The sequence below is a fragment of the Neovison vison genome, chromosome 5, assembly GCF_020171115.1.
Source record: "Neovison vison isolate M4711 chromosome 5, ASM_NN_V1, whole genome shotgun sequence".
Classification (NCBI taxonomy): domain Eukaryota; kingdom Metazoa; phylum Chordata; class Mammalia; order Carnivora; family Mustelidae; genus Neogale; species Neogale vison.
Genome location: NC_058095.1, coordinates 166,273,614 through 166,295,529, shown reverse-complemented (window position 1 = coordinate 166,295,529; position 21,916 = coordinate 166,273,614). Strand labels below are relative to the sequence as shown.

The window sequence follows — 21,916 nt, the reverse complement described above, 5'->3', positions numbered from 1 at the left end:
ATTCTATTTATTTGACAGAGACACAGCGAGAGAAGGAACACGGCAGGGGGACCAGGGGAGGGAGAAACAGGCTCCCCGCCGAGCAGGGAGCCCAATGTGGGGCTCGATCCCAGGACCCCGGGATCCTGACCTGAGCTGGAGGCAGACGCTCAGTGACTGAGCCACCATGTTGACTGAGCCCCATGTTGTAAGACTTTTAGCTCCTCTGACTTTCCATACAAATTTTAGGATCTCCTTGTCTATGTCCATAGAAGCATTTCTGGGATTTTACCAGGAATGCAGTGAATCGGAGTAGCGAGAGCAGATGTGCTTCACCCCGTCTTAGACCCAAGAACATGACGGTGTCTCCTCCACCGTGGTCGTGAGCACCTGCGGGGGTGGCCCGCACCCCCGCACCGCTGATACTGGCTGTGCCTCAGTGTTTCATTTTCTTGAGTAATTCTAAACAATATTGTATTTTTACTTTTGGTGTCCGTGTGCCCGTGGCTACGCACAGACGCACAACTGACTTCTGGGCGCCTGTCTTCCGTCCTGCAGCCTCGGTCCACGCCCTCGTACAGCTCCAGGGTGCCTCTGTAGAGCCCTCGGGATTTTATAATTAGGTGATCGTGTCATCTGTGAACAGACTGAGTCCTCCTTGCCAATCTCCACGACCTGTAGGTGCTTCTCCTGCCCGAGGCAGCCGAGGACAAGCAGAGACGGTGCACACCTGGCTCTGTCCCGCTCTGTGGGCCGTAGGGGTTCTCTGTAGGTACCGTTAACACGGTAAGCAAGTCTCCCCGGATTCCCATTTTTCTGAACGGGTGCTGAATGTTGTCAAATACTCTTTCTATACCGATTGAAAGGATGCCGTGATTTGTCTTCCTTCGTCCATTGATGTGGTGGGTTCCACAGTAAATCTTGAAATACTGAACGAGCCCTGCTTGCCTACAAGAGACCCTCCTTGGTCACCATGAGTAATTCCTCTTACGTGCTGCTGACTTCTACTTGCTAATATTTTGTTACGAACTTCCATGTCCATATTCATGAGCAGTATTGGTTTCTCTTCCGTCTTTGTCTGGCATCCGTAGGACATTAGCCTCATAAGAAACTGGGAAATGCTCTGTGCACTTCTTTGAATGCCTGTCAGAATCCTTGAGTGAAACCGCTCAGGTCTGAAGACTTCTTTGTGGGGGTTTTGAGGCCGCGAACTCTGTCCTGCTCGCCGTTAGGCTATCCCATGGTCTACTTCCTGCGGAGCGAGACATGCTAGTTGTGCTTTTCAAGAAGAGTTTCTTCGCCTTCAGTTTTCAGAAGTTCAGCCATGAGAGGTCTTGCTGTGATTCGGGGGATTTATTGTCACTGGGGTTCGACAACTTCTCAGACGTCCGTGTTTGTGTCTTTTGCCAGGCTTGTCTCCCTCTCATGACTCCAGGGCGTGAATGTCAGATCTTTGCTTACAACCCCACATGTCCCCGAGGCTCTGGTCATTTGTTTCTTGAGTCTGTTGTCCTCCGTTGTCCAGACTGGGCGAGCTCTGTTTTATCCTCACGTTTGCTGGTTCTCGGGCTGTGGAGCCCATTGGTTGGTGGTTTTCATATTTCCCACTTCAAGAACCCGTGCCTGGGGCGCCCGGACGGCTCTGTCAGTTGAGTGTCTGACTCCTGATTTAGGCCCCGGTCATGGTCTCGGGGGCGCGGGATCGAGTCCTGCACTGGTTCTGGGCTCTGGGCTCCGTGAGGAGCCTGCCGGACAGTATTTCCCTCTCCCTCCGCCCCTCCGCACCCAGGCACGAACACGCCTGCACTCTCTGTCTCTAAAAGGAGAACAATGGCTTAGTGCAGTGACATAGGCTTCCGCCTTCAAAGACTAGAAGCAGAAGAGCAACTTAAAACTAAAGTAAACACACGGAAGGAAATTATAGAAGCAGAAGCCGAAGAACTAGAAAACAGGCAGGGAGGGAAGACCCACAAAACTGACAACCTCTAGCCAGGCTAGTCGAAAGGACAGTCTGGTGACGCTCACAAACAGTGTCACTGCCACGTACCCCCGAGAGGGAAGGTACCCACTGGCCGGGCTGCGGGGCCCAGAGACAGAACGCGCTCCACCAGCCCCCGCGAATTTCCCGGCCCCGTAGCTGCCTGGGCAGCCTCCACGCAGGGGTCTGCCGGGAGGGGGCTCCCGAGTGGGGTGGTCTCCTATGGGCTTTGCTCCTGGTCTTGAGAACAGCTTGGCTTCCGCGCTGCTTACACCAGCGGGTGCCCCAAGTCCTGCTTTTCTGCACGGCACACACCTTTACACACAGCCCTCAGCTCAGCTCCCTGGTCACCAGCCCGGTGCCGCGGCGCTCGCCCCTCCTCGGCCTCACCCCCACTCCCACACCGGGCCTCAGCACCGCCACAACCAGCGCTGGCCGTCATACCCATCTTCCCGGAGGCCGCTTCTCATGCAAAGTGATTTCCAGCTACCCACAGGGATGCCTCACATGGACCCCGGGGTCGTCCGTGCAGACTGGCCCACAGGCAGCTGCGTCCTCAGGGGCCAGACCAGATCGGGTCCTCACGGGCCTGGCAGGCCGGGGCTGTACCCAACACTGAGTTCTCGGTGGCACTGACGGGAGAGGGAGGTGATTCGGGCCTGTGCCCTGGGGCCAGCGTGAAGCAGATGGGCCTCGGGCTCTCACACTGTTCCCCGGGGGCACACGGAGGCTCTGAGGTGTTGGGAGGGCTCCCCAGAGCCTTCGGAGGCAGCAGGGGCCATGGCTGGGGCAGAACGCCGGGCCCAGGCAGCATGGGAAATAGGCGGCGCCCCACCACTCAGAGGCGCATGTTTCCGTGGAAGGGAGCGGGTCGGTGTGAGACGAGGCTCCTCCGTCCCGCCATGGTCTTCCTGCTCTGATCTGTACGCACCCGAACTGTGTGGGGCCTCGAACAGGCGTGGGAGGTGCTCGCGGCCACACTGTGCCCAACACCTGAGGCCGACGTGGGCCCTGAAGCACATGGAACGTGCGCCCCGAAGGAACGAGGACACGGGCTCCTCCTGCGTCCACTCTCGGGCCCCACCTCCTGCACCAGAGCCAGGGAAAGAACCAGATCTGCCCAGGCAGACGCAACTTGAGCCTGCAAGGTCGCCGTGTTCGTGGGTAACCCCGTCGTCTCGGAGGAGTCCCGAGCTCGTCGCTCCTCTCCACGCAAAGTCTGGGGGAGGGCACGCCCACGAGGGCTCTGTGCCCAGAGCTGGTGCTCAGCTGGCATGGCCCAAGAGTCTCCCAGGCCCTGCTGGGGAAGGCTGCCCCCCTCGGTCCCCTCACCCGTCCCCCCGTGGCATCCCACCAGGACGCCCCTCAGAGGCCTGTGGAAACTTGGAGAAGGTGCACTCGGGCCCTTCCCGGAGCCTGTCTGGCACAGGGGGCTGGTGAGGACGCTCTGCCCCGACCCACTCGCTCCCCAATCCCCTTCTCCCGACCCCACTGATGGCTGCCGCGTGCGTCCTCCTGCCCCTCCATGCCTGACCGGCATGGCCTCTCGCTCCCTGGGGCTCTGCTGTGGACTACAGCCTCGAGAAGCAGAAGACCCGCCCTCCGGCGCTCAAGCTCGCCCCACAAAAGCACTGTCCACTCCTCACGTTCTCCGCGGATAGGTCTCCCGAGCAAGCCTGCATGGGGTTCTGCACACCCGAGCGTAGGTTTACACAGACCAGGGCCGGCACCTGCTCCGTGTGTGGGGACCCGTGTGTGAGGAACGCGTGCCCAGCAGAGGGGGACGTCAGCCACAGCCTCTCACCCAGGCCGACTCTGACCCCTAGGGGACAGTCTGGGCCGTCACAAGCAGGGGTGCCCCCAGCATCTGCTGGGCAGAACCAGGGACGCAGCCAACAGCCCTCCAGCACAGACCATCCCCACAGAAACCCACCCTCCACCCAGGGCCCACCGGGCTGAGGGAAGGGCCCTGGGGCTGGAAGCCGAGGGGCACAGAAGGGGGCCAGGGACCTGGACCCACGACATGTGGGGCACTCCTGCAGCTCACGCTGGAAAGACAAACACCCTGACTGCCAGCCAGGCAGGAGAGCGGCGGGCGATTCTGCGAAGAAGTGTGAGTTGGCGGACAAACACACGGAGGTTCTCGGCATCCTCTGCTGCCCAGGAGCCGCAAACCCGAACCACAGCCGACACCACGTCACACCCACCAGGACAGTGAAGAAAAGGAAAAGAGGACAGACGGACAGAAGCAGGTGTTGGGCGGGATGTGGAGACACCGGGAAGGGAAGGTGTTGCGCCATGCGGACGACAGTGTGGCAGGCTCCCGACCGTGAAGCCAGAGTCCCCAGTCCCCCAGCACCTCCTGCCGGGCGCACACCCACGGGCAGTGAGGACACGTCTGCACGGAAACTCCTGCCTGAGCCTTCGTGGCGGCAGGACTCCCAATGGCCCCACGTGGGAACAACCCAACACCCAAAGCCGACTATCAGGTGAGACACCATCGGTCCACGCGGTGGGATGGGGTTCGGCCCTGGGAAGGGACGGAGCCCTGGGCACAGGCCACACCAGGACCATCTGTGAAGACACCACGCTCCTGGGAGAAGCCAGACACACAGGCCTCACACGCCACGTGGGAGCGTTTCCACACACGCCCAGACCCGGGAAACGCACACCACCAAGTGCAGAGCTGCGGTGTGGGGCAGGGACAGGGGAGAGCTGCTCCTGTGGCGGCTTCTTCTGGGTTAGGGGGTGTCCTCACGTTCACGGGACCACAGCCAACTCTGCCAACAGCCTGACAACCACGCGCCGGACATTTTAAAGGGGTGAGAGTAACCTACGACCCAGCAATCGCGCTACTGGGTATTTACCCCAAAGATACAAACGTAGTGATCCGAAGGGGCACGTGCACCCGAATGTCCACAGCAGTCAAACTATGGCGAGAACCTAGCTGTCCATCCACAGATGAATGGATAGAGAAGATGGGGTTCATATGTACAATGGAATACTACGCAGCCCTCGAAAGAAATGAAATCTGGCCATTTGCGACTAGAGGGTATTATGCTGAGCGAAATCAGTCCATCAGAGAAAGACAGTGACCATATGATCTCTCTGATACGAGGAAATGGAGAAACAAGACAGAGGATCACAGCGGAAGAGAAGAAAACATAAAACAAGACGAAACCAGAGAGGGAGACAGACCATAACAGACTCTTCACTCTAGGGAACAAACTTAGGGCCGCTGGAGGGGAGAGGGCGGGGGGGTGGCTGGGGCCGGGCAGGGAGGGGGCGCGGATGCAGTGAGCGCCGGGTGCTATGTGAGACTGATGGGTCACTGACCTCTACCTCGGAAACTAGTAATACACTGTATGTTAACTAATTGGATTTAAATTAAATAAAATACAGTTTTAAAAAAATTTTTAAGAAGATTTTATTTTTTTATTTGATAGAGACAGCGAGAGAGGGAACACAAGTAGGGGGAACAGGAGAGGGAGAAGCGGCTCCCGCTGAGCAGGGAGCCCGATGTGGGCCTCGATCCCAGGACCTGAGACCATGACCTGAACCAAAATCAGATGCTTAATCATTGAGCCACCCAGGCGCCCCAAAATTAAATTAAATTTAAAAATATAAAGGGGATGAAAGTCTATGGTCTGTGAATTATGCTGAAATGAAGCTGTTAGTAAAAAACGAAGGACAGATGAGGGGGTCTCCCCACTCACGGACACGCACACACACTCACCGTCACGCAAAGTCACACGCACACTCACACAGACACGGACACACTCACACGCACACGGCCTCTTCTGGGCGGCACTGAGCTGTCACACAGACCCTTTCCTCTGCTTTCTCTGTGTGTCCAGAAGCCGGCCCAGCTGCACAGGACGAGGTTGTGCTCCCCGAGGTGCCCCCACTACGGGACGGGGGGCCAGCAGGCGGGTCTCACCTGCGGGAATCCCTGAGCTGAAGCCGTGAGCCCTGGGCTCCCCAGCGAGCCTGCACCCCTCGCCGGGCTGCACCCCACAGTCCCTGGCACCTGCCCAGACCGACCCCGTCTCCCGCACATCTGCCCTCTGAACGCCTTCACCCCCACGGGGAAGGTGTGCGCCGGCACCACCTGCCGGTGAGCCGGGGAGGGGCAGGGACGGCCTTGCCCACCAGGCTGCGGGGAAGGTGGGACCCTCGAGCCGTCCCCACGGGGCGCAGGCCGCGTCAGGAATGGTAACAATCGGGTGAGCTGCAGCTGAGCCCAGAGACTCGCCGGCTGCTCTGACGCAGGACCGAAGAGTCGGCTTACGAGCGCCGACCGCGGGCTCAGCCCAGCACCGGCCCTGCCACACCGGGCCTCGTCCCCGGGCCGCACGCCAGCCTCCACAGTGGACGTCCACATACCCGGAGGGCCATGCGTCTGCAGCTCCGAGCGGGACATCCTACTCACGCTACCGCCAAAACCACACAGCGAAGAGGCCTTTAAACACCAGACGGCGCACAAGCAAGCGCCGTCGGGTCGATCATGGAACGAGGGAGCTCAGAGCCTGCGGGGAGGTCCGCCCTTCCTGCCTCGCCCGCACTCCTTCCCGGGACCCCGGGCCTCTCCAGTGTGCACGAGGTCCCCGCTCAGTCACCGGCCTGCCGTTGCGCCACACGCAGAGGCTTCAGCGCCCACCAAGGCACAGCCGGCCCGGCCCGCAGGTTTCGGGGAGACTCCACGTCTGCTGCGGGAAACGGGCAGGCGCAGGGGTTTGTGCGGATGCAAACTTCGGCTCTTTGGGGGAAACAGCTGGGAGCATGATGGCAGGGTCCCGTGGTGAGCGCCTGCCTAGTTGTGTAAGATGCGCCCACTGTCTTCCTCCTAACCATACCCACCGCAGTGCCTGCTGCTCTGCCCTGACGGGGAGGATGGAGCCAGGAAACGGGGCTCACTCGAGCAGAGGACGGGCCCACAGCCGCAGGATGCCAGGTGATGGCTGCCAGCCAGAGGACCAGGCGCAGGATGGTGCCAGGCTCTGGGCTCCCACGCCCACGCGGGACGCTGGCGTCCTCACCGCCCCCCCTCCCCCCATCACGGGTGCCGAGCCGGTGCTGATGGTCCAAGTGGACCTCATAGGCTTCATCAGGGAATCTGAAGAGTTAGCCGGGAACCGAGTTTAAAGTCAACTGTTCTCTCGGAGGGATTTTGCTCTAACGCCCCACAGAGGCGGGGGCAGTGGCCTGGCCGGCTCCCGGTCCTTGCTCTGTCCTGTTTCCTGGCCTGTGGAGTCATTGCTCCGGCAGGCTCGGACCCCCGACCGCACCGCCCGCGGGACTCAGTTGGCCCCTGAACACACAGCCCTGCGGTGGCCGTGGTGCAAGGAAGGGGCACCGAGGACCCCAGAACAGACCCTCGGCTCACAGCGGTCCTACCGCCACTGACAGGAGAAGCAGAATTAACTAACAGAACTCAGTCTGCAGCAAAGAAAGTGACGTGGAAAGACTGTGCCCCTCCCAGATAGACGGACCTCAGGGGAAAGCAGAGAGAGGCCCAGAGACCAGAGGTAGGAGAGCCTCTGGGGTGCATGTGCGTCGGGGCCTGGGCGAGCGGCTTCCTGACGCCCGCTTTCTGAGGGTCGGCCCCAGCGAAGGCTGCTTAGCCTCGATGGTCTGTGTGCCCAGGTGCCAACCTCCCACCGCCACCTGCTGGGCCGGGAACTGTGAGGAAAAGGGGGTGTGCAGACCCTCGTCCGCTCGCGTGCCCAGAGCAGCCGCTCGATGCAGAAGCCTTCCTGCGGGGCGTGTGACACACACTCGTGCCCTCAAATGCACCTCGCGGTCCACTTAGTGCAAGCAGACGTCGCTTCCAGGGTCACAGGCAGGCCGGTGAACCGGAGGGACACAGGGACCAGAGGGTCACAGAAGAAGCTGTTGCACTGCAGAAAACCAGCACACGGGCAGGAGCGACGGCAGCCCGACTTTGCACAGTGTGCGTGCCGTCTGTGTGTTTCAAAGCATGTTTTCAGGATTGTATTTGTAAGAAAACGCCACACCCGACAGGAGTTCAGACTCACAACGCCAAGAGCAGGCGTGGACGAGCCAGCCGCGGCCCCCCAAGTGTTGTTTCAAACACAAAACGGCGATGTCTAACCTTTCTGGTGTGAAATGTCATTTCCGTATGAAGACGGGCAACTCGCGTCTTGTAGAGCACACAGCCGGGGAAACGCCACGGACGCAAACTTGGGCAATTCTGTACCTTTCAAGTGAGTCTGAATTAACCGAACCGTCTGCACACACGGAGAGAAGGGAGCACGGCCCGGCCGCACTGAGGCCAAGCAGCGGAAGCCACAGGCCTGATGCCCTTCCACGCAGCACACGCCCGAGGGCAGGGGTGCATGCCAGGTCGGGGAGCACGGGGCAGGAGGCTCGGCTAGGGAGGGGGTGCACCTGGGAAGAGCCCAAGGGGGAGGGGTGCCTGACCGGAGCCCCGGGGTTGGACAGTGGTGCCAGGACTGAGAACTGGGGTGACTGGAGGGGCTCAGCTCCTTCCTCGGGAGGACGGGTCCGCACAAGAGGTCGGTGCCCCCAGGAGGATCTTGGCCAGTGCTTCAGGTCGGTCTCTCACCTAGAAGACTCTCGAGGCCACTTCTGCTAAGTGAATGACAGCACCGTGTTACCATCCAGAACACACCACCTGCGTCACGGCCGGCGTGTTTGCAGCGTCTCTCAAGAGAAGAGGAGAAACACGGCTGGTGAGTGCCAGGTGCCGCCGTCTCTCCTCATTGGGTCTCCCGACTCAGCTGACAGGAGAGGCTCCCCACGACGCAAGTGCCCCAGACTTGAGTTTGTCAGACTGGCCTTTCCGGGGCTCGGCCCCCCGAGCCTGTCCGAGACATCTCACGGACAGTGGACGTGCTCTCCACGTGCAGCCCAGCAAGGACGAGGGTCTCGTGTGCCCTCAGCCTGCCGAGGCTGGGAGCCCCTTTACGGCAGACAGACTTGTGTCTCGTTCTCTCCTCGATGTCCCAGAATCCCAAACTCTAAACTTCCACGGAGCTGGTTCTGAAAGTGATGCTCAAATCCCGCCCCTGTCATCCCAGAGAAGCCTCTTCCTCGGCCTCCGGAGAGCTGCCGGCTTCCCGCCATGGACTGAAGGGTTAGGACAGAGGGCGGTGCTGTCAGAAGGATTTTTCTCATCCCTAACATGCGTTCTGGATGCGTTCTCGATGCTGCATGTCTCCTTAATCTGTGACTGCGGAGATTGCGAGACTCAGTCTGCCTTGAGAGGTTGGCACTCAAATGGGAGAAGAGATGAATGCTCAAATCATTCCCTCATCAGCAGGAAAGTGGCAAGTTCTCTGGGCGGATGAGACGCGCACGCCTGGCTCCTTCCATAAAAGGCGGGAGATGGGGAACAGGGGAGGTTGTGTGAGCTTGACCTTGGTGGAGGTGATGGGAAAGATTTCCAGAACATATTAATTCATACATCAAGCCGCAGAGAAGAAAAAAATGATAATTAGATAAGCCCCACATCCTATCACAAGAGGGATATCGTGGAGCGCCTGGGGGGCTCCGTCGGTGAAGCCTCTGCCTTTAGCTCAGGTCACGATCTCAGGGTCCTGGGATCGAGCCCCACGTAGGGCTCCTCACTCGGTGGAGAGTCTGCTTCTGCCTCTCTCTCTGCTCCTACCCCTGCTTGTGCTTTCCTCTGGCTCTCTCCCTCCCACTCTCAAATAATTAAGAAAAATCTTTTTTAAAAAAGATTTAAAAAAGAAGAAGAAGAAGAAGGTGATAATGTGACTGATTGGGCTCTATGCTAGGAATGCAGAGAAAAGGTTGCAGAGGGTTAAGTGTGGGACATGTAGAAACATACCTCCTTCTTTTTTTAAATTTTTATTTATTTATGTGACAGAGAGAGACACACAAGCAGGCAGAGAGGCAGGCACAGAGAGAGAGAGAGAGGGGGAAGCAGGCTCCCCGCTGAGCAGAGAGCCCGACATGGGGCTCGATCCCAGGAACCTGAGATCATGACCTGGGCCGAAGGCAGAGGCTTAACCCACTGAGCCACCCAGGCGCCCTGACATACCTCCTTCTGATGTCGTTCCTAAATAACAAGTCATCATCTCCAGACGCCAAATAGCACTTGATAAAATTATTTTCATTTGTTCTTGATTTAAATTACTCAAAGAAGAGGACTGGTGGGTATTCTAACATAACACACATTCACACACTGAAGTGTCTCTCTTTCAGCCAGTGTAATTCTGGACAGGAAGACTACAGGAGACGTGTTCCCCAACACTAAACTAGGCAAGGACACCCACTATTCCCCAGTGCCCTAGAGATACTGGACAATGCAATTAGACAAGGAAAAGAAGTCAGAAGTATGAAACACTCGAGAAATAAAACCATAATTATTTGTTGATTTGTTTGTATAATTATGTAATTAGAATGAATTTTGGATTTTATTTTATTTTTTTTAAAGATTTTATTTATTTATTTGACAGACAGAGATCACAAGTAGGCAGAGAGGCAGGCAGAGAGAGAGGGGGATGCAGGCTCCCTGCTGAGCAGAGAGCTCGATGCGGGACTCGATCCCAGGACCCTGAGATCGTGACCTGAGCTGAAGGCAGCGGCTTTAACCCACTGAGCCACCCAGGCCCCCGAATTTTGGATTTTATATGGAAAACAAAAGCTAGCAAGAATGGTCAGGTAAACCTGAGCATGGAGGGGTGATGAAGTGAGGTGAATCAGGTAAAATGTTAAAATACGCCCAGACCCCCAATGTCTAAAGCTCAGTGGGACCAGGAATTGAAAGACAAACAGACCAATGATGCAGAAAAGAAATTCTGGAAGTTGACTCAAATGCTTGTGGACATTTAATAACAATATATGAAATAACCTTAATATATTTTCAAGGTGTGTCTCCAATCTGCGGGACCACCAGATTAGAAACACAAAGCTGGATCCGTATTTGAGACTACACAACAAAATAAATTTAAAGCAGTTAAAGGTTTACATGTAAATAAAAGTCCCAGGGTGGGTTGGGGGGATGGTGAATTCCTTTAAAACCTTGGAATACGAAGGCCTTTTAAACTATAACTCAACATCTGGAAGCCACACACGGAGACACACACAGAGACACACACTCACCCCACACAGAGCCCTTCACAGAGACACACATGTGCAGAGACACGCAGACACACGGACACACTTTGCCCTTCCAGGAAGTGAGGACCCCAACAACCGCAGCATTAGGGGCCCTGGCAGGGCTGTGCCCATTGGGACCCGTGGCCACTCTCCCTCGGGGCAAGGCCAGGATCCGCCGTCCCACACTGGCTGGTGTCCCGGGGACAACCTCAGCATTAGAGCAAGAGAGAGCACTGGCAGCCCTGGGGCACAGGTGCCAAGGAGGCTGGATGCCAGGGGGACAGACCCTGGGGGGGTGTCACAGTCCAAAATTTACTGGGTTAGAATAAAGCTCAGTAAGGGAAGCGTGTGTAGAATCAGCCGCTTACGGAAAACAGAGCAGATATAAGACTCTGTGCTTACACATCAAAAACTCACACGGCAGAAGGAATGTCAAAACCTGAAAAGGAGAAAAGTCAGTCTGGGAGGAGGGGGACCCGGAGGAGGACAAGAGACGGAGACCAGACGCCTCTAGTGAGCGGCATTCGGTGCGGAAACATGCCATTGTTCAACGTAGTTAGCAGGTAAAATGGAAATTAGAAAAAGTTTCCTTTATTTATTTTGGAGAGAGCAAGCATGTACACAGGGATGGGGGTGGGGGGCACAGGGAGATTGAGAATCCCGGGCAGGGTCCACACTGAGCACAGAGCCAAGCAAGGGGCCTGATCTCGTGACCCTGAGGTCCTGACCTGAGCCAAAATCAAGAGTCGGCCGCTTAACTGACTGGACCACCCAGGGGCCCCAAAAGTAAAATGGAAATTAAACAGGGTATCATCGGGGCGCCTGGGGGGCTCTGTCGGTGAAGCCTCTGCCCTCGGCTCAGGTCCTGATCTCAGGGTTCTGGGATCGAGCCCCGCATCGGGCTCTCTGCTCAGCGGGGAGCCTGCTTCCCTCCGCCCCTCCCCCTGCTCGTGCTCTCTTCCTTCCTGCTCTCAGATAAATACATAAGTAAATCTTAAATAAAATGACAGTCATTGAAAAATAAAACAAAGGAATTTGCTTCTCTGCTTGCTGACACAGCCACACACGGAGGATTTCGAGACTTGAAGTCAGGGCGAGGGACTGTCTCTCGCCAGCGGGATAGTCCCGGACCAGACGGCGGAACATCTCAAGCCCAGCTTCCCGCGGTCGCTGCGACCCCGAGTCCCCGGCAGGGCGGCTGCTGCCGTTCACACCACCAGGCCCGCGTGCAGGAAATACAGGGGGAGCCGTGCACTGCTGTCCCTGGGAACCACCGGCCCGGAGCAGAGCTGCCGTCCCCGCAAGCCGCAGACGGGCTGTGACCCACGTGCATGCTGGGCGCCGCCACACGGGCGAGCCCGTCCTCCTGCTGGCCCTCGGCTCTGACCGCTCTGCGCATCCTAGCCCCTCCTCTCCTTGAGGACCCACGGCAGGTCCTGTGCGTGTCCCTCCCTCTGGGTCGCTGAGACCTGCCTGGGTTCCCGCGAGCAGGCCGCGTGTTAGCTCGTGTGCCAAGGGGAACTCGGTGGCACCAACTGACATGCACGGGAGCGTACGTCAGAGGCTGAAATGCGTGTACGTCCCAGGCCCGTCCACCCACCGGGCACTTGCGCAGGATGAGGCAGAAGGCCCGGGGGACCCGAAGGCCGACACCAAGAGACTCCCAAGGCCCCAGGCAGGACGGTCTGACGCACACAGACAGCTGGGCTGGATTAAAACGTATCACCAGACTTTCACTTCTGTTAAATATAAGACAGCGGGACGAACACGGACATGGACACTAAGGCCCCATCACCAAACTGAGACTTAATTACAGCTTTGAGTCCCCAGAAACGGGGCGACCAGCGCCAGTCAGTTGGGTGACCCCTGAGCAGTGACCCCGCGATCACCACCCGATTTCCTTCCAGAGCGAGTTCCTCGCCCTCCCCTCCTGAGCGGAAGGAGCCTCTCACCTTGTGCCCTGCTCGGAGCCCCTTTCCACCTACTGGGCCGGATGCTGTCCTGTCCCGGATTCCTCGAGCAAAGCCAATGAGATCTTTTAAACATATTCATTTACATTTTGTAAGAATTTAAAGTGGTATTTTAAAAACCCTTGGGAAAATGCTAACGGCAAACTCACTGTCCTAGAAACCTGCGAATGCGCTGCGGAGAATCGGCCCGTGGGCCTCCTGTCCCACGAACCGTGCCTCCCGGCAACGAGGATGCTTCTGTCCAGTAGGCGGGTTCGGGCCGGGAAGCAGGGGGTTCTCCGGGGGAGGAGGACCCTGCAACTGTCCAGAGTTAGTCGACAAACCCAAGCACGGCTCCCGACGGCCGCTGGCATCCCAGACGACGGACAGGCCACGTCACGGCCGTGCTGGAGGGCGGCCCTCTCAGGCCGTCTTTAGGAAGCGCCCCCGGGAGCCGGGTCCGGCTCTGGCTTCTGGGACGACACAGGTCAGTGGCGCGCTGAGGTTCGGCCGCGCAGGCGACAGCATCACAGGAACAACAGGACGGCAGCCCCAGGCTCTGGACACCATCATTCCACTTCCCCAAACACTCGTGGGCGCAAATACGACCGTCAGGGCATGTGGCCCTGGGATCACCCTAATGGCAGCGCACACGTCGTAAAGCTCAAAACTACACAGAAAACACAAAATCGGTCCCGCTGCCGGCGGGCTGCGGCGGGGAGGGGTGTGGGTGGGGGCCTTGGAGATGAGCGGCCGCCCGGGTCTCTCTGACCCGTGAGGGGCTTCTCCGGACCCTCAGAGGCCTTCCTCCAGGTCCTGTGACCTGTCGCGCCGGTCGTAACGGGCACCAAGTCAGTGCCCCTCCGGAGAGCCCGTCTGGGAGGGCCTGGGGGAGCAGAGAGCCACGAGGTTCCCAGGCGCTGCTGGCCGCCAGGGGCTGCTCTCGCCCAGCCCCTGGGGGCTGCCTGAGGGCCCCGGGCAAGCTTCCCGTAGCGACGACGCAGCTGTCCCCGACGTGTGGGCCCCTGGCCGCGCACACGCCGTCTGCAGACGTGGCACTCCTGCCGGCTTCCTCAGTGTGCTCACGGCAAAGGCCCACGGACTGGGAGGGGATCTGCAAGAGCCGTTTGGTTTCGAGCAACAGCCACGTTCTGTTTCCACAAACACCCCATTTTCTCCTGGGAACGTCACACCTGGGACGCAGAACCCCCAAGGGACGCAGCCCCCAGCCTCTTCCAGGGCCGCTCACTCCACACACCACGTGGCCCCCGACGGAGGGGCCACGCTGGGAAGGGCAGCGACCCCCCCCCAAAAAAACAGCACAGGCTTTGGGAGACAAACCGCACATATGTATGACTGTGCAACGCTCAACCTGCATTCACTCAGGGCCGCTCCCCTGCTCTCCACGGAGCTGTGGCCACGCGCCACGCTGGACATTGTGGGATCGACCCACGGCAGCTTCCTTCCCAGCATCGGCTTCCTGGGGTCACTTTCACTCTCCCCAAAGTGCATTTTCGGCTTGAGCTCATTTTCCATGCAAAGCTGTGAGGGTCACATCGGGCTGGTGCAGCCCTTTTTGCAGCTGGGCCGCCGCCTGCCACGGGGACACCACATCTGCCAGGAGGATGCCCACGCCTGTCACAGAGACGCCCAGGCCTGCCGCGGGGACGCCCACACCCACCGCCCCGTCTCACGTCCTCCATGCATGCAGGGTTAGGTCCCGCCACGGGAAAGCACTGATATCCAGAAGGTTTTGATGACACAACGTCAGCTTCACAACCCAGCCTCATGGGTTAGGGTTAGGGTTACCTGCACATCAGGAACCGCATTGATTGTCTTTTAGCCTCAAAACTTTGCCCAGGACCTGTCGGAGGACCGTGCTCAGAGGTCCCTGGGTGTCGTGAAGACTTGGCTAACCCGTCGGAGCAGACACACTGTTGGAAGAGCAAACACGGGCCCGCAGTGTCCAAAGCCAGGGAGGCCCCTCCGCGGCAGCGAACGGGCCTCCCAGACGTGGCGTCTCCGCGGGGACCGGGCACTGCCACCCGCGCTCTCCCACATGAGCTCTCGGACGGCAGAGGGCCTCCAAAGCCGGCAGCTGGCCACGCCACGCGTGTCCCTGCCTGCTGGCGCTCGGCGGCCGCTGCAGAGACAGAGGCCGGGGCTGGGGTGAGGCCGGCGCGGGCACAGGGCGGCCACGACACACAGCGGCGGGGCAGGGAGCGCAGAGCTGGCCGAGCTCGGGAGCTCTGCTCGCTGAGACGCACGTGTGCCCCTGTGGGCCTGCGTCTGCGGGTCTGTAACCACCCAAGGTGTCGGCCCTCCGGAACGCGCGGTACCTGGGACAGGCGGCTTGGTCCCCCCCACCCCCTGCCGTTCCGTGAGGCGCCGGCTCCCACCGCAGTCCCCCCGCCCCACTTCTGCGGTGTCCTGTGTGCTCAGGAGTGTTGCTGCCTACCTCAGCTGCTCACCCAGAACCGGACGAGGTGCGGGGCTCAGGCGTCACAGCCCCTCGGCTACGTCGATGCCCCCATCTGGCCCTGCTGGCCCGGCGCCCCGGACCCATGACAAAGGCCAGCCCAGGCGGGGTCACAGACCAGGGGTCGTCCGCAGAGGCAGCTAGGCTGGAACGCAAGGACAAGCGGAGGCTCCTCGCCAGCACCAGGGGCGGTGTGGGCCACAGAACGGTGCCCAGCAGAAGCATCTCCCACGACTGCTCCCAGGACAGCTGTGGCCACAGGGAAGGGGGGCAGGGGACACAAGCCGGGGTGCATTTCAGACTCCAGCTGAGACTTGAGCCCAGGAAGGAGACCCTGGCACTGACCTGAGATACCTTCCCCACCACCAAGAGGAGAGGCGATTGTCCATGGGGCCATCTCACAGCCCGTGCTCACGGGCCCCAGGCCAGGCCACGAGCAGCAGGTGTCCCGGGGAGGCCATCAGCAGAGCGCCCCATGGAGGGAGGCCCTCCCCACGCAGCTGTGGTGCTCAGGGTAGGTTCTCAGCTGCCGGTGGGCACACAGGACAGCCGAGACGGGACAGAGGGCTACAGACCCACTATGAGCACTGGAAAACGAGCTAATCAGAGTCTGCCCCACACCTGCCCCCATCCCTTAGCCACCAGCTCCCTCCTTTCTCCACAGGGTCAAGGAAGAGAGGGAGGGCCTGGAAGCAGGCTACCCTCCTGTCTGCCGGGGACGGGCAGTGGGGCCCCAGTGGGCCTCATCCACAGAGCAGGACCTAGTGGCTGGGGAGGTCTGCAGCTTGGGGGACAGAGGCAGAATCAACCGTGATGCCGGTGAGAACAGAGGCTGGCCCCGCACAGCTCTGACTCCGTCACCCAGGGATGTGACACCTTGGGCTCTACTGCTGCTTCCAGCATGGTGCTGTTGTCACCAGGCCACGGAGAGCCTTCCCACTAGCCCACACTCCTGGCCACAGAGCGACAACCAGAGTCCAGCCCCAGCGTCCAGCCCCGGTGTCCCACTCCAGAGCCTCAGACACAGTGGCCCAGCGGAGCGCAGAGAGACTAGGTGACCTTCCAGCCGCAAAGCTCAGTGGCCCCCGCGGTCCGCTCCACGGAAGCGTGCTCTCACCGAAGCAGGACGCACGCTGCCTTTCCAAGTGCCCTCCCCGTGCAGACGCCCTGGGTGATGGGCAGCGCCGTCCCCAGCCCTGTCCCCAGCCCTCTCCTGCCCTTGCCTTCCCCGGAAGCGGCGGTCCCACTGCTCCGCTCCCAGCGCGGAAGCACCAGAGAGCCGGGACCGCACGGATCAGTGAGTCGGGACGCGCCCCTTCGCGGGGAGAGGGCAGCCAACAGTGACCGACAGGGAAAGTGACAAACGTCAAGTTTCTAACCTACGAGAGTGAACAGACGCTGGTGGGGTCTCGGGGAACGCGTGCAGCCACGCCGGGGTCAGCGTGGGGCTCTCAGCCAGCGTGGGGCAGGCTCGCTCGGTCGTGCAGGCCGGCCGCGACCTGCTGAGCCGTGACAGCTGCGTCCCCCCGAGCTCGGCGGCACTCCCGCGGTTCCGAGAACCGAAGCCGCGCCAGCCGAGGGCTCCGCGCAGCCGCCCCGCGCAGCCCCAGCCCGGAAGGACGTCGCTCTGGCGCCGACCGCGCGTCAGAAGAGCTTCCGGGACCGGGCGAGCAGCATCCTGGGAGCTCCTCAGCGGGCGCGGCGGGTCGCAGCTGCGGCTGCAGCCGGACGCCACGGGACGCCACGACAAGCCACAGATGCCGCGGGGACTCCGTGAGAATGCTGTGGGGACGCCAGAGGGACGCCGTGTGGAGCCACGCGGGCACCATGTGGACAGCACGCGCGACACTGTCCTCCCAGGCCCAGAACACGCGCAGCGCCTACAAGGACCAGAAGAGCCACCCGCGGGGTCCCGAGCTTCCAAGTCCGACTAAGGCTTCCAGCGCTCCTACCTGCGCGTGAGCGTGACCCTGCCGGCGGGTCTCCCACCAGCCTGAGGACGTCCGGCACGTCGACCTGAGGGTCACCTTCCTCCTCCTCGGCCTCATCGCGCTGTCTCTGGGACGAACGGCGGCCGCGTCCAGTTCCCGTGCGCAGGACAGATCTCCAGCAGTCCCACATGCGCCTGCAGGGCAACACCCAGACTGTCAGAGGGAAAGGAGCGCGGCCGCCTCCCGAGGCCCGAACAACCGGACGCAGCCTCTGCAGGGCTCGCTCAGAAAGGGAGCGCGTCCGCGCACAAGGCACTTCCTTCTCCTCCAGCGAACTTCTGTCGCGTCCGCGTTCGCAATGTTCTTTTATGATATTGACCCAGAAGAAAGGTTGCATAAACAAAAATATTATTTACTTCTGCTGAAGGAACACAAAGGCCTAGATTTTCCCCTTGACATTTAGGCTCTTGTTTCAAGGATATAAAATTCCCCATTCCCTGGTTTCAAGGTCACAGTCTAATTCACCAAACTGGCAGACTTTCAGAGCGACCGCAGACGGCTCATTCAGGTTACTCAAGAGCACGTGAAACGCTCTGAACAGGAATGCCGCCCCGAGTTCCAGAGCAAACACTAAGGTACGGTCCCTCCTGCGAAAATCCAGCCAAAGAAACTCAAGTCGGGTTTTTGGGAACCGGATTTAAAGAGATAGCAGGTAAGGATACTTGAGACAGAAAGCACCAAAGTCACCCATGAGGCGCACGGCCCCCCGGCCGGCAGCTCCCAACCCTGCAGTTCCGTGCTTGCGACGTCCCCCCGTGGACTTGGGGCCGGTGGGCCCTGTTTTCACGAATAAAGGTGAAAATGCTCTGACTTGGACAAGCCTTACGTGCAGCTCCCCAAACAGGATCACGTTTCTGCTGTGGTGCTTCTGTGTGTCCCAGTCTCAAGCCACGCCCTTGCGGGGAGGAGGCCGCCCCAGGGCTGAGCCCCCTCCCCCGCCTCCCCCCCCCCCCACGAAGCCCCAGCTCAGGCCCAGCCCACCCCCCTCAAGGCTCTCCCTGACCGCCTGGCCGGACAGCAGGCCCGTCTTCACAGGAGGAAGGAGCCGCCCCCAGGCTGGGCGGGACACGGGCGCGACCTGAGCCACAGCCCTGCCCAGCCAGAGACCCCGTTTCCTACCCCCCTTCCTGCCAACACGCTCTGGGCTCAGTGCTTGCCCGGCCCGACCCGCTATGCACCTGTGCCACCGTCTAACCCCACCGCGGCGGGTCCCGACTCGCTTGTTATCCACGCGCTTCGCGGCACTTCTCCGGGCACGTGCTTCAGGTCCCGGTGACGCTCTCTTGATGTTTCCGCCCAGCACCAGCTTGAGGAGCTGAACCGAGGGGGTTGCTGAATGGCTGGCCCCTGAGGAGCCCTGGGACCCGGTCCCCCACCACCTCTCCAGGACAATCAAACTACGCTCCACGAAGGGCACAGACAGCGGCCACAGTCAGACTGAATCTAAGGATTTCCGATCACCTCAGTCTGGCCTTGACATCAAAAACGGGCACATTTCCCTGGTTAACTCAAAACCAAACTCCTTTCTTCCAAATTCAGCTCAGAGACTCTCAAACACGAACAGACTGATGGTCTTCAACGTCCGGACGGGAAGGAAGACGCCCAGCGCGCAACTGCCCCTTTGTTCCAGCACCGGCCCCGAGAGCTCAGCACAGCCCGGCCTCAGCCCTCCCTGCAGTGGGAGATCATAAGCGTCACCAGGCACTCAGTCCCCCATCTTGAGACCCAAGCAAGATGGTCCAGTTTGCTTTTAATGAGTTTGTTCTCAAAATCTCGCCGTCCACCCCTGTTGGGTGAAGGACCCGTGAGGCCGTCCTCACTTCCGCCAGCAGGGCCCCAGCCACCCTCCACTCCTGGCAGGCCAGCCCCAAGCAACCGAGGACGGCGGGCGCCGGGGGCCTGGGGGTGGACTCCTGCCCCCAGGACCACAGTCCTCCAGTGGCTCTGGGCCCTGTCACCCCCACAAAGCTCCCATGCAGAGAGGCACAGGACAGATGGTGGACGATCCATGTGGTTTCCCACAGCTAATGCCACCCCAAGGGCACAGCTCAAACCCAGATGGCAGGCCCATCACTGGAAAACTCTCCAGGCACCCGGGGGGGCTGTGCCGGGTAAGCGCCCGACCCTTGGTTTGAGCTCAGGTCACGATCTCAGGGTCATGAGGTTGGTCCTCCATCGGGCTCCCCTGCTCAGCGGAAGTTGGCTTGACGCCCTCTCCGTCTCAGCCCTTCCCGCCCGCACGTGCACAGTCTCTCTCTCTAAAATAAACACACAGACATTTTTTTAAAAAACAAAAGTAATGAATAAATAAATAAATGAGACTCTCTAGGCTAGTCTAACTGCCGAGCAGCCGACCGTCGCCGGCCCCTGGCTCCTCCGCCTCCCGCTGAACAGGCCCCGATAGGAGGCTAGAGCAGGAGCGGTGACGGCCACCAGGTCTGGTTCTGTCCCTCTCTGGAGTCCAGGTGTCCCCCTCGCAGCACACGGGGGACTCGGGGGCCGGGTGGCAGGGGCGTGGCCGAGCATAGCGGAGATCCACGCCAACCGGCGTCACCCGCCCCTCCTCCTGCTGGGCCACCTCCCTGCGCACCCGCTGCGGCTGCCCCAGCGCGGAGGGCATCAGGCGACCCTGCCCCACAGGAGCTTGGAGTCCCGGGAGAGCGGCTCATGCACACCCACCTCCGGGCGCTGCGTCGCTCACACTCGGTGCCGTCCCCGGGCCCGGCGAGGGTCCCACGAAGGGGGGCACCGGGGGCACCGTGCGCTCCCCCTGACGAGACCGCTGCCCGAGGACAGGACAGCCGAGTCTCCACCCACTGCCACGTCCCCACTGGGGCCCCGGCCAATTGTGACAGCTGGCCCTGGGGACAACCGACCGCATGGTCAGGCGCAAGTCGCTGACATCAAACACACGACACCCTCATCCCAAGGCGAAGCGCGGGGTTCTAGGAAGGAGACGCCACAGGTGGAGGGATGTCGCGCTGCCCCCTGCCCCGCTGGGCCTCAGAGCCGAGATGTCCCGGCATTTCCTGGTGACCGTGCAGTCTCGGACGTCCACTGTGAGCTGAAAGTTCTGGATGTTCCACGGCAGGGAGTCGGGAGCGAGCGGGGTTGCGTCCCCATCTCAACGAGCAACGCCCGCAGACGGGCCGCGCCAGCCCGGGGCCCACGAGCGTCTATGAGCCCCTGCGCTGCCCGCGAGAGGGGCCACCCCAGCCTCTTCCAGCGGCCACACCACCAACCGCAGCGCCGGACTCCGCCCGCTCCCGCGTGGCCTTCCCGTGAGCAGTGCTCAGCCCACGGCCACTTCTGGGGGGCTTTGGTGAAGGCCGACCCCGTCTTCTCCTGCCCCAGCACGTCTGCTGCCCGCGTGCGTCCGCCCCGCGAGGGGCCCGCCCCCAGCTAACGTCTTCGCTCATGTTCTCCTGAGCAGATGCGGAAGGACAAATGAAGCAAACGCTTGTGACGACGTCCCCGGGAGCCTCTTCAAGTCAACCGACGTCTGCGAGGGCACCCCGGGCCGGCTCGCGGGGATCCACGCACACTCCGCACCCTCCGCTCCAACGGCACGGTAACCCGGCGGTGGTGGCTCTCCTTCCATGGTGACCGTGACCTCACCTCAGCCCAGATGCTGCTCTCCCAGGTAAATGTCCCTTTTCTGGTTTGAGACCTCGGGGGGAGCCTGGAGCTCAGAGAGAAAGGGGGTCACCTGCAGGCTGCCGGCGCGGGCAGGTGAGCACCGGGGAGCCCCGGCTGGTGCGGGGGAGACTGTGCCGGAGTCAGAGAGGCTTTCCAGCTGCCTGAGTCCCCCCAGCTGTCCGGTGCTTTCAGCACCCAGCTCCCCAGGGCCCATCTCGTAACCCTGCAGGACCGCCTCCTTCCGGTGTCCTGGAAGTTCTGTCAGAAAACCTTGCCTCTCGTGCTCTGAGAAGCGGCGCCCCAGGGACCACGTGGCACAGAGGGGTGGGACGGGGCTCCGGGGCCCAGGCCCCCAACCCCGGGCCGTGGCCCTGCGTGACAGCAGCTTTCTGCACTAATCGCTCCTTTGTACAACAGTAGGGGACAGCGGGGGCGGGCATCACCGCCAGTTCACAGAAGGCAACGCCGATACCCTCAGAGGCACCCCGAGGTCTCCAGAGGCCCAGACTGTGACATCGGTGGGAGGGGCAGGCCAGCCGCAGGTGGGGAGTGGGGTCCTGAAAAGCCAAGGGGTCCTAAGAGCACCCCGGAGAGAGCACCGCCCAGGTCGGGGCAGAACTGTCCCCTCCCCCGGGTGTGAGCAGAGGACGTGGGGCCCAGGAGGCTGGGCAGAGTGCAGAGAAACCAGCTTCGGGCTGTCCGCCCAGGATTTGCAGCATACAACACCGGCCAGTGCGAGGGGCTCCCTCCCCGGGGCCCGCTCCCCATCACCAACCTGCCAGGTGGGGTC

General features: G+C 60.8%; 1 protein-coding gene across 5 annotated transcripts in view; it reads right to left on the bottom strand.

The window, feature by feature from the left end:
- Positions 1 to 21,916, bottom strand: part of MCF2L (MCF.2 cell line derived transforming sequence like) — a 129,263-nt gene that overhangs the window by 106,489 nt on the left and 858 nt on the right. For all 5 annotated transcript variants that reach the window (XM_044250142.1, XM_044250144.1, XM_044250147.1 and 2 more), the window contains exon 2: positions 17,449 to 17,621. In XM_044250142.1, coding sequence (XP_044106077.1) covers positions 17,449 to 17,617 — 169 coding nt within the window. In that variant the 5' untranslated portion in view covers positions 17,618 to 17,621. The remainder of the gene's footprint in view (positions 1 to 17,448; positions 17,622 to 21,916) is intronic.